General features: G+C 40.5%; 1 protein-coding gene across 2 annotated transcripts in view; it reads right to left on the bottom strand.

Moving 5' to 3' along the window:
• zfr (zinc finger RNA binding protein) overlaps window positions 1-13,542 on the bottom strand; it is a 1,162,720-nt gene that overhangs the window by 4,523 nt on the left and 1,144,655 nt on the right. The window contains exons 3-16 of one of the 2 annotated variants that reach the window (XM_035166693.1): window positions 12,882-13,155; window positions 12,220-12,352; window positions 11,848-12,066; window positions 11,194-11,459; window positions 10,609-10,812; window positions 10,191-10,509; window positions 8,933-9,126; window positions 8,713-8,832; window positions 8,373-8,518; window positions 8,072-8,237; window positions 6,771-6,973; window positions 4,551-4,701; window positions 2,727-2,868; window positions 492-589 (exon numbers count right to left, since the gene is read on the bottom strand). In XM_035166693.1, coding sequence (XP_035022584.1) covers window positions 492-589; window positions 2,727-2,868; window positions 4,551-4,701; window positions 6,771-6,973; window positions 8,072-8,237; window positions 8,373-8,518; window positions 8,713-8,832; window positions 8,933-9,126; window positions 10,191-10,509; window positions 10,609-10,812; window positions 11,194-11,459; window positions 11,848-12,066; window positions 12,220-12,352; window positions 12,882-13,155 — 2,635 coding nt within the window. The remainder of the gene's footprint in view (window positions 1-491; window positions 590-2,726; window positions 2,869-4,550; window positions 4,702-6,770; window positions 6,974-8,071; window positions 8,238-8,372; window positions 8,519-8,712; window positions 8,833-8,932; window positions 9,127-10,190; window positions 10,510-10,608; window positions 10,813-11,193; window positions 11,460-11,847; window positions 12,067-12,219; window positions 12,353-12,881; window positions 13,156-13,542) is intronic. The other variant, XR_004697571.1, reaches the window with a different exon arrangement.

Genomic DNA, 13,542 nt, shown 5'->3' with positions numbered 1-13,542 from the left:
ATGGAAATCTGCGTTACTTTGCCTGTGCTTTTGCTCAGATAGCAGAATCACAGGAAACTACTCAGATATTCCCTTTCCCTCAATCCCCATTCTACAAAATATATAGAATAAAAACAATACAAATGTTGAACATGAAAGCACTTCTTGATGGCACAACTGTGTGCAAGTTATTGTGCAGCCTTATGGAATCACATGTAACCATAATGCAGTACTTGGAAAATTTAAGAGAATACAAGGATGCCAGTTCTTTACATTTTTGTTCCATAAGTGCTTCAGATGAACTTAGATTTAAAATCAATACATGTGATGAACATGGATTAGAGCCTCATTACAATAAGTGGCATCCTTGAATTATTAGTTTTTGCTTCAAATAGTAATCAGTTTCCTCATTATAATAAAATGATAACCAAATGTGTACAACATAAATAAATGAATAAACAAATAATGCATCTCATAAGGCTACAATAAGAAAGTAAAATGATGTTCCGAACCTGGAACCACTTAGCGTGGCGCAGAGCAGCCAGAGCGTCAAGGCATTTTTGCCTGTCCAAGACGTCCGCTGGGTCTTTCACCATACCCGAGGTTACATCTAAAAATGGATTTGAAGTGTCAAAATGGTGATGAGGAATGGGTGTTTGACCAGGTCAGTGAGGCTGGCAGAGAACAAACACAATGCCACACATACCAATGTGTTTCCCATGACTATCTACAATTGGTTGCTTATTTTGCCATTTCAAAAAGTCTTACATAAAAAAAAAATAAATAAAAAAAAATAAACCAACATATTGTAAGTCGATGGATGTAGATAAAAAGTGTACATGTTTGATCATTAGATTCTCTAAAAAAAATAAAAATAATGAATTTATTGACTTAACATTGAAGACAAATGGAGTAATGTGTTTAGAAAGCAACACTCTCGCTAAATTACATGGGTGCAGGCTCACTAATATTTTGAAGCCGATACTATTTTATCAGGTAATTGTCTTACAAAGCTTGGCGTTACCTTGAGGACCATGGGGATTTTCAATTTTAGTAGATTTTCTTCACTGAAGCATTGGGACAGAGGGGGATTCTGTGGCTAATGATGCTTGAAAGGGCACCTGGCTAATAGTGAATGACCTGATAAAAAGTGGCATGGCAATAGTAGGTGTGGCAAAGTTTTTGGGATGTGAGAAAAACCTTGGTCAAAAATCCTTCCGAGGCTGTTGGGCCTTACTAAACCTCTAATGGGAGACAATCAACTGGAATTTTTTTTCCCCTCTCTTTTTTTGTTCAAAGAAATAAGGGTCTTTGTGCTGTACTTATAAATATTGCTACGAATATAAAAAAATAAATAAAAAGGAGGAAGCAATGGGTGCTGAAGAAGAGAAAACAAACATGAGAACTAACAGCAAACAAAAGGGGTTAGGCTATCACTGCATGCATACCTACAATCAGTAGGTTGGAATTAGACCCCAACAATCATTGTATACCAACAGATGTCCTCGGGTCCAACCAAAGATTCCTCTGTCATAGCAGTCTTACCTGAACTCTTAACAATACTCCCCTAAGAATTATTTGAAATGATCAGATTTCAAAACAATACAGGACATGATTTATCTCAATCTTTCCATTGTCAATTAATTCAAAAGAGAAAATGGTCCATATTCAGATTCTGTCTTCATCTTCCGATTGACATTGAAATAAAAATGACAAAAGCTTGTCAAGGATAAACACTAAATATTATTGTATATTATATTAACCTGTTGAGCCCAATTCTTATTCCTATGTGTGTAAAGGAAGATGGCAATCAACTCAGGGGAGCACTTCAGAACAGGGGACATTAGCATGGTGAACTGTTCACCAGTAACACAAAAGGAAGATTTGTTTCCTGTGGGAACATAACATCCAATTCCTCTGCCTTAGGCCAAATATTCATTTGAGACAATGTTGCAAAGTTCAAACGTCTTTGTACAATTACTTCCAACTGTAATTTGAGGAATGTAAGTGCCTCCTGTTGTCTATTTGTGCACCTTCTGCTAGAATTTTATTTTGTCTCCTCATCTCAAAGAAAATTTGGGGAAAAGATCCTGTAATGCATGTCTCCCATTGATTATAGCCAACAGTAAAATGGAAACACAATCCCCTGTAACACAGGAAACAAAATAGAATCTCATCTGGGAAGATCTAGACTCAACACAATGCAAACACTGATCATGCTTTGTTTCAAAGGATAAAGATAGCATCTGAGAGGTAAGAGTTACAGAGCGAAAAGCGAAAGAGCAATACTGCTGGCACTTAATTTTTTTTTGTGTTACACTAGAAGTGATCTGCTGCACATGATCTGCAAAGAGAAATCATTGAGAAAATGGCTAAGTTAGGGGTCTCAATATAAGCTGATTATCAAAAGCTAGTGTTTCATTAAAATGGTTTTCAGAAATGTATGCAGGTCATAAACAGTGCAAAACATACACTCGGGGGGAAAAGATCACAACTACAGTCATTAAATGTGATGACCTTGCACTTCCTTCGTTGCCCTCTCATTTCTGATTTAAGAAATCCAAATGAAACATGCGTGAAGTGCAAGTTGCCAGAATGATCTAATTGAAGGCACAACAAATCAATCTTTGTGGAGTGCCAGCAGGACCGTGCTCTTCAGGGTGTCAACCAACATATTGAAACTGATAGAGATAGCAGAAAGACAAGAAAAGAGGTGCAATGGGAAAGGCTGTGATGGGATTCCCAACCTCCATCCCGGCCATTTTCCTCTCTGATGAGAGGTGAAGTCAGCGTGATTGTCACTTGCATCTTTGGGTCAGTACAGGACGTCAGAATGATGGCTGCTTCCTGGATAGATCCCTTGACCTCGTATTTTTCTGGGGCTACAATCTGGAAGAAAGTGTATTTTTCAAAGTCAGTTTTTCATACAACTAGCTAACAGTTATTTCTATACCTAGTCATCTACATTCAGTGGCCAATTCATAGGTAAGTTAGTTCACGTGGAATACCAGGCAGTGGGGGACCTGATGCATTTATCGGTCCCCTGTCAGCAAAGAACAGCAATGCTTGTTTGGTTAAAATGTTGAATCCAAAAGATTAACATTTTATGAGGTGATTCAGAAGAAAAGGAACATTTTAAAAAGTTTGTCTCGAGAGTTGCAAAAAAGGTGAAATCCAAGGAGAATCCCTAAAATAATGATGTTATGGTCAGATGGAACATTCTTCTCAATGAACAGCAGATGATCTGAGAGCCTCCTCTCTCCACATCCGTTTCTAAGCTGGGTTTTGATCAGCTTCAGATTAATCACTCTACTGATGCAGTGGAGACAACGGAACAATATCAATATTTTTTTTTGTAACGCTGCGTGACGTATGCACTGGCACTGAGTGTGCGCGAATGGAAAGATGAGGAGGACACAAGTGTTCAGTGATCAAAGATTTCAGGTCCCATGAAAATGATGACTCATGAGCTGATATAGATTCTATAGATCTGTGAAAATAATTATATTCATAAGGTGCTTTGCATCGAACAGTTATGGTTTAGTGTGGGTGTGTAGAGGGTGGAATATGAGGCAGAGTCACATATGTACGTTTCCAGGTGAGTATGTTTTATAAAGGGAAAATTGCCTTCAGGTGTGTTTGCGCACGGTTTTATATTCTGATCTTTTTTGCGTTAGCCATTTACAGCTTTTGTGCAGACGTACACTTAGTATGAATCCTACACAATGTTCGATAAATGAGGCCCCTGATCTCAAAAAAAAAAAAAAGTAAGACCATTAAAACATGGACTCCTTGTGGAAAAAAATAAGCCTCAACAAAGCAAAAAATATTGCTGGTAGGGCTTAATATTTTGAAAATCTATCGCCATCACGATATCAACGTGTGCTATAGATGTATCACAAAAGACGCTAAATTGACATGTGCCACGCATTCACACTCTGCATGTCAATAATTTGGCCAATCAGATGGAGCCCTGCTGCCCTAGATACTAAATTAAAGACATCCAGATCATTGACAGGTTTTGCTGTGCAATTGCTGGTGAAACCAAGCATCTTGCACAGGTATGTTATTTACAAGGTTGCAACATATGCACAGGTATTGCTAGAATACCGGGAAAAAAAATTATTTAAATAAATGATTGCACCAGGTTGACGGTGTGTCATTTTCCACAGTTGACCATTTGCGTGACAAACACACTTGCAAAAAAAAGAAAAAAACTAAACTGTGCTTTGTAACTACAGAGTCTGCCAACTGTACCATCAATTCAGCTTTGAATTTAAGCAAGTAATAATGGTCCTACTTAGACAATTAGTGTAATTAATGTTTACCACTAATCAGTAATGTGTCTTTCTAATTGTTTGACTGCATGTAACCACTGATTTAGTGCACAAGATGGAAAAGGGTTTTTGGGAGGTTACAGTAGTTCTCTCATTCTACAGAGTTCATCTTAGATAATACTGTGTTTACAACTAAAACAAAGACAAATTGGTCTCAAGAAAGCATGAGGCAGGTGCTGATTTCAGTGGCAACTGACAGAATTAACTGTGGTATAACATTTGTAAAGATAGTACTGTTAGTTGCTTGGGGAGGTGCTCCATAATGCGGCTGAGGAGGTCCTTGGTGGGCTTCTCTGAGCAGAGCAGGACAAGGTTGACGTCTTTGTCCCCACGCAGAAGTAAGCCTTTGGCCAGGACTCCAACCCTCATCACTCCCTTCAGGGCTCTAGTCAGTAGAAAGATAGGAAGGAAAAATAGGCAAAGATTAAATTCAATTAAAGGTGCTTTCAGACTGTGATGAGTATTTTTAATGTTCCAATGCAGCAGCGACTAGGGGAGGGAGGCTGGATGCCACTCTTGTGAAAATGCACAGCTTTGTGCGTGTTTAAGTGACAAACTTGATGATGATTCTACCTTGTCAACTTTGCTATAATAATAATAATAATTTATGTAAAGCAAAATTCGTAGCCAGAAGCAAACATCACAGCATAACTAATTTTGGCCACTTATTCAAAATAGAGAATAGCAGCAGTAACAGCTCACTGACTGAAAGCACCTTTTTTATTGTGAGATCCAGACAAGGACAATAACAACAGGACCTTCCTGGCATAAATAAAAGGATGAATAAATAAATCTAGACTTAATAATGCAAAAAGGAAGGTGCTGTAGGTATACACATTTAAGAATTTCTGACAGAACATGAGTTGACATTCCTCGGTTTGAGTGACTAAATGAAACCGAAATCGAAAACTAACAGATTCTTGAAAAGCTTCAGTGTTTACCATTTAACATCCGTTCAGTGTGGGCAAGGTCAACACTGGTTTTCTGACAATTTCAGAAAACCTTAAAATGGTAGTTTACCACATGCAAGTCAAGTTGGAGAGTTCAGAAATGTGCATTTACTTGTATTAATTCACCTTACAATTCAGTAAATGTAGGAGATCATAATAATAATAATAATAATAATAATAATAATAATAATAATTAAAGGGGACATAGCATGCCCATTTTACCACAAGTTGATATGGTTCCTTGGGGTCTTAATGAAATGTCTGTAACATACTTTGGTCAAAATACCACAAGGATCATATAAAACAGCACCCTTTTACCCTGTATAAAACAGCCCTCCACAGAGCGACCTGTTTTGAGTGCCTGTTCCTTTAAATGCTAATGAGCCAGCTTCCCCCCCCCTCCATGATTTTAAACGATATAAATTACATATTTTATATGATATAAATTATCAAATATGCATCCCATACTTTGTATTCCCCTTCTGTTGTCCTGGAGTTTTAATTTTCCCAATCACATAATTAAATGCCCCTCTGCCCATCCACTACAAGCACACAAGCAGACAGACAGAGAAAGAGAGGGGTGGGGGCTATGAAGACCATCATTTACCCTGAACCCCGACATTCATGGGTACAACAACAAGCGGAGAAAGCAGAATCCCGGGCTGACCTTATATGTACAGTCTATGGGGACCGGCCAGCGAGAAGCGTCCCGTGTGAACAGCCAGGCGGCTGCGCGCTGGAAAGCGCTCGCTGCCCTGCTGGCAGCGCTTCGCGTCGGTGTACCCGGTGTAACGAGTGGGGGGGCTCTGTGTGTGTGCCGCTGTTACAGTAGTGCTGAACACTGCGGAAGTCCTCCACACTGTTGGCTGTGTGTCGTTGACACAAATTCCAGCTCACGCATGGGAGAGCGAGCGGTCGCGCCCGAGCCACTGCTGCAGCCTCCCAGTCCCAACGATCCAGACAAATGCCACATGTGAGTGAATCGCGGGCTGACCAGCGGAGAAATGCTCGTCCCGTGTGAACAGCCCGGCTGCGTGCTTGAGGCGCTGCGCTGCGCTGCCTCGCAGCCTCCGGTGTAAACCGGCGTAGCGAGTGTGGGGGACAGGGAGGATGAGGTGGGGGTGGGCCAAGACCATGTAGGGAGACTTCCAGTGCCTTGTTACGACACAAAACCCAGGAAGCTCAATCGAGTCACTCAAGCATGACGTTTCTGACTTAGAGGAACCATAACAAAACGCGCAAGTGTTTTTTTCCCCCGAGTTTTTGGGTTGGTAGACATGCCAGATACCCACATTAACGTGTAGAAGCACTAACAAAGTGGAATTTGCATGCTATGTCCCCTTTAAATAAATAAATAAATAAATAAATAAATAATTTAACAATAATAATAGAATAGTTTAGCCACTTACATCTGCTTAAGTCCTAATGATCTTTCAAAATCTGTGGACCAGCTCACACAGGAAGAGGCAACGCAAATACATGAAGACAATCTGAAATGTCACACCTGTCTTTGGAGGATTCCTTCTTCTCTTTGTCGTCTTCCTTGGGCTTGTCCTGGTCTGTAATTATGTCCGAGACAAGTTTGAGGGCACGTTCTGTGATTGACACAATCTTCTGGATTGACTGGAGCTCATCTTCTGAGGGGTAGATGGCTGCATGCTTGGTCATGACATAACGATCATCGGAAGAATCAGGACGGCGTGGGGGCTAAAACATACAAAAGGTACTTTGTTTCAGATGGTCATTCTATCATGATGTTCTGGCACATCTCAGGGGATTATGCCACAGAGTATTGTTGATATTAACTGCATTAAACAGCTGAAAACACATTAAATTAATATTTCAGTTTATATGATTATTAATGGTCACAATAATGTGTTTTTTATTTATGTTGTGTTCTGTTCAGAATAACTCAAGGTAAATAAGGTGCAATAATGTTGCTAACCCCTGAACATATGAACAAATTACCATAGACTTATGAATAAACACAACCATGATATATTATGTCATGTGATATATTATGTTTGCTTAAAAGTCAAAGCATTCAGTATTTCATCTCCATGTCAGAAATCCAGTGTGCTTGATTTACAGTGCGACTATGTTCTCCATCATATTCAAACTTAGTTTGTGTCCAGCATGAATGTTTTTCATCCACGCATTAAGATGCTTCACTAAAAGAGAACTGACCACAGAAATAATCATCTTTTGAAATGTGTAATCTTTGTAGGTATGTCAACTTTCAATCAGTGGCCTATTATCACTATGCCTTTCAAATGCAATATGAATCTGAAAAAAGTCATGGCTACTTGTTTGATTGTAATGGGGAAAATAAAGACTTCATCAAGAACCAGGGCTGTGGTCTGAAAGTCAAAATAATAATAATTTAATAATTTCCTAAATATTCCTTGACCCCAATGGAAACCTGTGACAGGTCAGGGAGAGATGTGAAGGAGAAGTCGTAAGTAGTTAAGAAAGGAGGGCAGGTATACTATCCTCTGATGCAATTATATGATCTCGTTTTAAAAATGATTCCATCCCCAAATATAATTCTGAAATACATAGTACAGGGTAAGAAAAAGTAAACGAGACTCTCTTAGCTCTTAGAAGGCAGACTACCCTCTGTCTATCCTGTATGTAAATTATTCAGCAGAGCCAAAATAAATCCCTCTGAAGCCGGTGGGGTTTTCATGTCACACTGGGTAGAAAATGTAACCATTTCCTGAAGTAAAGCATGACGTGTTACCAATGTATGGTCCTTAACAATATACTTAGTAACACTACACAGACACCATGATAAAGCCTTACCACAGGCCCTTGAGGCTGGAGGCCAGGCATGCCAGGTCGGACTCCGAGTAGACCAGGAGGACCAGGAGGGCCCTGTGGGTACCCTCCATCTGGTAATCGACGTCGTTCATCCCAGTGGTGTTGCTCCTCTTCCATGCGTCTCCAGTACATGTCTTCTTCATAACGCCTGAAGTAGAAACTAGAGCTCATTTCCTGGTTCCAGGTTTTGTGCCACACAGCCCCACCACTCCCAACAATGGATAAACCACTACTTATTCATGTCTCCTCCTTAACCACTGATAATAAATAACCATATCCATACCTCATCTCCATTCTCCAGCGCTCTTCCTCCTCTCTTCTTCTCCAATACTCCTCTTTCTGCATCTGTTTTCTCATCTTTTCCTCCTGAATCTTTCTGGCTCGGATGCTGGGCTTGACCTCCACCTGCAGATCTGGGTTGACTTTTTTCTACACGACAAAAACATTAAAATAGTTTTACATGTTCTTCCTGAAATTGTCAAAGAGCAAATGCATCACTCTAAAAATAATAATAATAATATTAAAATTTTAATCAATAACTGCTGCATGTCCTGCACTGAGACACCTGATAAATATTCGGAGGTGTATCAATTCTGTGGCGTGGTACAGACATGTCTACAAACCTTGTATTGCAGACGATGCCTTCGTCCTTTGAGATGCATTTCCTTTGCATTTGGGTCGTTGAAACTACATTCACACAGCTTGCAATGGAAGCGGATGACTTTGCCTTCATCGTTTCTGACCTAGAATGAGTTTCACATATTACACTCAAGATTTGAAAACATTTCTGCCCCATAAAGTGTAGGCTGGCTTAAGCCCATGTAAGCAAGGGCCAAAACTTACTTCCTCAACATAGTCATGACCGACTGGCTGGACATCACTCTGCAGTCCAGCCAGGGCTGATGTGGACAGAGAGTCTGAAACTTCAGTCTTGGGGTCTTCAGCACCTGAAGAGGGCATCACAGGCTTAGATGCCTCCACTTTGGCCTCCGCTCTGGCTTCGTCAATCTTTACTGTGGTCTGTAATTTATTTCCACCTGCATTTCAGAAATAACAATTTAGTTCAATAGTAGACAGATCTACTAAATAGTCCTAAATAACAAAACAATGTGACAAGTTGGTAAGGTAGCCCTTGGTGGTCAGATTCTCTGTAGTTTTGTAATAGTTAATACTTTCAACAACCCAATGGTATGTCAATTAATTCCATGGTTTGCAGCTCAATACAGCTACATGGCAATGTAGACAGTTCTGCATTTTTAGGGTTTATTAAATGGTTCTGGATAAGGAATTGTGTATAATAAAAAATTTAAATAAAATAAAACTGAAAAAGGTTGTCATTTAATGTCATTATAGAATAAGATTATTTGAAGTGACTAGATTCTGGCCAGAGTCAACACCACAGGATAGTTGCATCATTATTATATACATTTCTGGTAATGCAGAAAGTGAATAATTGTGATAAAATATGTCATGTAAGTTTTAGTAAAAATAAATTTATGTTTCAGTTTGATATATGTTGGGACTCATTTCCTACAAACTAAGTATCCCTTCATGTTTAAATAGAAAAGGTTATCACACATGCATGTAAAATAGCATCACAATTGCTGTGGTACTAATATGTGTATAATCTGCATCAAATTGATCCTGAACAGATGGTTGATGTCCTGCCCCAGTGTGTGTGTTCAATAAAGATAGAAGTTGAAAAAAGGGGATATCCAAATGGTGGGAGTTCAGTTAGAGAAAAGGTCCATTGTGGAGTATTGAATAGGAATAGGGATATTTGCATTAAACCAGCGATACCAACAGTGTAATATAACAAAGTATATGTTAATCATAATGATGTATTAGAGGAACTCTGGTTTACCAAAACAAATTGCAGGTGTATCACATGCGATTCTACCTCTACCAGCTCACTGTAGCTGTTTCTGCTTGTATAATCTTCGGAGACAAAATAGTGCAGACTATGTCCTTAAATTGAAGAATAACCCAAGACCTACTAAAGCCAGCTGGTTTCTGATCAGCAGAGACACAAAGGAGGATTATACTTCTGTAAAACTACTACAGTGAGAGTGACCTGTACCCTCAACATGTGTTTACTAACCAACAAAATTGATCTTGGGGGTGTTGACTTTCTTTCCAGCTGAGGCAGAGTTGGCTGAAGAGAGGTTGTTGGCTAATGGGTTCTTGCCACCCGCAACACCACTGCTGACTATGTTGACTGGCTTCAGGTAGGTGGGACTGGAGCTGGTGGCAGGGGAGGAGGAAGCAGACGCACATAGAGAGCTGGTGGTGCTGGAACTGCTCAGGGTGGCTGTGGTTGTCTTGCTGGGGGCAGCTGTGGTGGAAGACGATGTCTGAGTGACCATACTGGGCTCAGTAGATGGAATGGGCTTTCCAAGCTTGGTATGAAGCTTCACAACCTAAAGCAGAGCATTCAAATTAGAATTTTTTTGGCATTTATCAGAGAGAGAGAGAGAGACTTATTAATATTATAATTACTGATAATACCCCACTCATACCTTCTGGTGCTTAGCTCCACGAATGTGGGCAGCATAGGCATCGGCGCCAGTGCAGGAAACATCGCAAAGTTCACAGCGCAGCTGGTTCTGAGCACTGCGGGCCAAAACCCCTCCTCCACTATTGCTGCTGCTACTGCTCTGGGAAACCTTCAGTGCTGCTTCCTTCTTCTTGTGCTTCTGCCCTTCAAGATGCTCCTTGTATGTCTAATGCATTTGATGTGCGATGGGAGACAGAGAGATTAGTTGCACTGATTGACAAGTATTTCTTTTGAACACTAATGATTTGTTACCATGTGATTTTTAGAATACATATCTAAAAACACTGCATTTATTATCTGTATAGCTTTCCCTTATCCTGTAGATCAACTTAGAACATGTTTTCCACACAGTAATTAAGATTAGATGAACAACTTTAGGATCAGATGGACTGCAATTAGTGGACTTAATTAATGGTTTGTATGTTAAAGACCCAGTTCATCTGACAATTTCGAAACATTCACACTTTAAAAACGGTTGCATTTATATGTGAGCACCGTGCCGAGCACACTGGAATAATGTTGTCATTGTGGGCTATACCGAACTCACCTGTGGGCCGGCACAGCTGATCTTACAGACGTCGCAATAGTGGATCTGAGGGGGCTTGGGCGGCTGCTTGGGCCGAAGCTGCTTACTCTGAAAGGGGGGCTTCTTGGTAAAAGTGTTTCCCGTCCATGCTGCTGTTGCGGCTACAGCTGCCACAGCCTGCTTCTGCTGCTGCTGCTGCTGCTGTTGCTGCTGCTGCTGTTGCTGCTGGTGGTAGTAGCTGGAAGCTGCCGAGTAAACTGCAGCTTCATAGCCTGAGTATGAGGTTCCTGGAAAGGATACAGCATTGCCAACTTAAAACCTGCTCAGTGCACTTTTATAATATAGGCCTTTGAAAAGGCTCGATATGATGCATGTTAACCATGCTCACCATCACAGTTTATTATGTTTAACATTTTATTGTTGGCATTAAAATGTAAATGTAGCTTGAAGCTGATAACATTGCTTTTGATATTTGGTGATGTACAGTGCAATAGTTTTCAGTTTAGGTTTTGAAAGTAAAAAATAGCCAAAAGCATTGCTGGCATTAATTTGAACCGTCCCTTTTACTTAAGGGAAACAATTATTTTATATTGCAGAAAATCCATCTTGTACTTACTGACAAAAATAGCTTCCTGGTTTTGCTGAAAAAAATATTTTGTACAATGTCCAACTTACCAGAGTAGGTGACGGCATTCGTGCTGTAGGTTGGGCTTTGGGAGTAAGAAGGGACAACAGAGGCAGCAGCAGCCACGGGCTGGACAGTGGAGGTCACTGGGTAGATGGAGAAAGTGGATGAGGCTGGATTGGGAGCAGCAGGCTTTATCACAGTCACCTGGCGTGCCTGCTGGCTCTGGGTGTATGATGTTACCCCCTGGCTATATCCTGGTTTGGGGACTGGAAAACAAAAAGTGAATTCATTCATCTCCTCTTAAACACAGTTTCAACAAACTGAACATTCATGAAGGAGGACTATCTGTTGGGCTATTATATTAAGACTGCATTACTTTTAGCTGGGTGTTAAACTGACAAATTCATGCATTGCCATACCTGTCTGATAGTATGAATCTGCCACACTGGTTTGTGCAGCAGCAACAGCAGCTGTAGCAGTGGGCTGCTGGTAATACTGCTTACTGTCATAAGCTACAGCTGGAGCAGTAGAACGGACATAGGAGTAAGAGTCCTGCAAAGAAAAACAGTAAAATACAGTTGAAGTTCTGAAGGTGGTCAAACCTCTGCTCCTCTTGTCCAGAGGTCAAATTGTTGGACGAGACACTGAACCCAAATTGATCCTGTTGCTTCCATGTGCATGGATGGAGATAGAGGAAAACTGTACTTTGGATGATGTCACGACATGAAATGCAGTGTGTGGGTTGTAATCATTTGTGTCATGTAATGGTATTGTGCTGAACTTATCATGCAACCTTTAGAGTACAGGTAATTACCGAAAACATTTTAAATGACCCTTTAAAAACAAGGTCAAATTATGCACATCAGTCTCAAGCAAATGTTCTGTCGTTTTCTAAGAAAATGCTCTTGTGTTTCGTATTAATGATGATTTAATGAACTACTTTGTATCAGTAATTTACTCAGGGCACAGAGCTGGCTGGCAAAGTGTTCTTTGGCAAGATAAAAATCGAATGTGATCAAAACACAAAAACATGTCCCAGAACTTCGCTAATCTGCAGAGCAGCGAGTTAATACTCATGTACCTGGTAGTTCTGTGAGGTGACTGGTGGTGGGGGTGGAGGGACCTCAGGCTGGCGCTGAGGGTAGCCATAGTCAGCGGCAGCATGTGTTGGCTGGTACCCTCCATAAGCTGCAGCAGTAGCCACGGAAACTGGCGCAGGCCTAGCGACAGCTACTGTGCCTGCAGTGGGAGCATAGGCAGCCGCCACAGTGTGTGCAGCCACAGGTGCTTGATGAACTGTGTAACTGGCCACTGTGGTGGGATGTGTATATGCTACCCCGGCAGTTGGCTGCTGACTAGTAGGGCAACACAAAAGAGAAATGTCAGAGGTTAGCATTTGCAACTTTACACACACAATTTGACAGTGGATTAACTTTACAGTTCAGTGACAGGAAATTATTAAAAGAAAAACAATTTGCTGACCAACATCACTGAGAAATGTTAGTAACAGTGAAATGCATCAATATCTAATAACACTTTTTGGGAAACAGAGGTTTTTAACTGAAGCAAATTCCTAACAATTTGCTCCTAACCAGTTTGCTAAAACAAAAAAAAAAAGAAAAGAAAATAAGAGTGTGCAGTATCTTGGTTGACACTGGATGGATGATATCCCTACTGGGTGCATGCTGTACATATTCAGCTCTTTCATTTGGGATCCCCCAGAATTCAGTATTAAAAAAAAA

The sequence above is a fragment of the Hippoglossus stenolepis genome, chromosome 9 (genome assembly GCF_022539355.2).
Source record: "Hippoglossus stenolepis isolate QCI-W04-F060 chromosome 9, HSTE1.2, whole genome shotgun sequence".
Classification (NCBI taxonomy): Eukaryota; Metazoa; Chordata; class Actinopteri; order Pleuronectiformes; family Pleuronectidae; genus Hippoglossus; species Hippoglossus stenolepis.
This window is presented reverse-complemented; position numbering and strand designations above follow the sequence as displayed.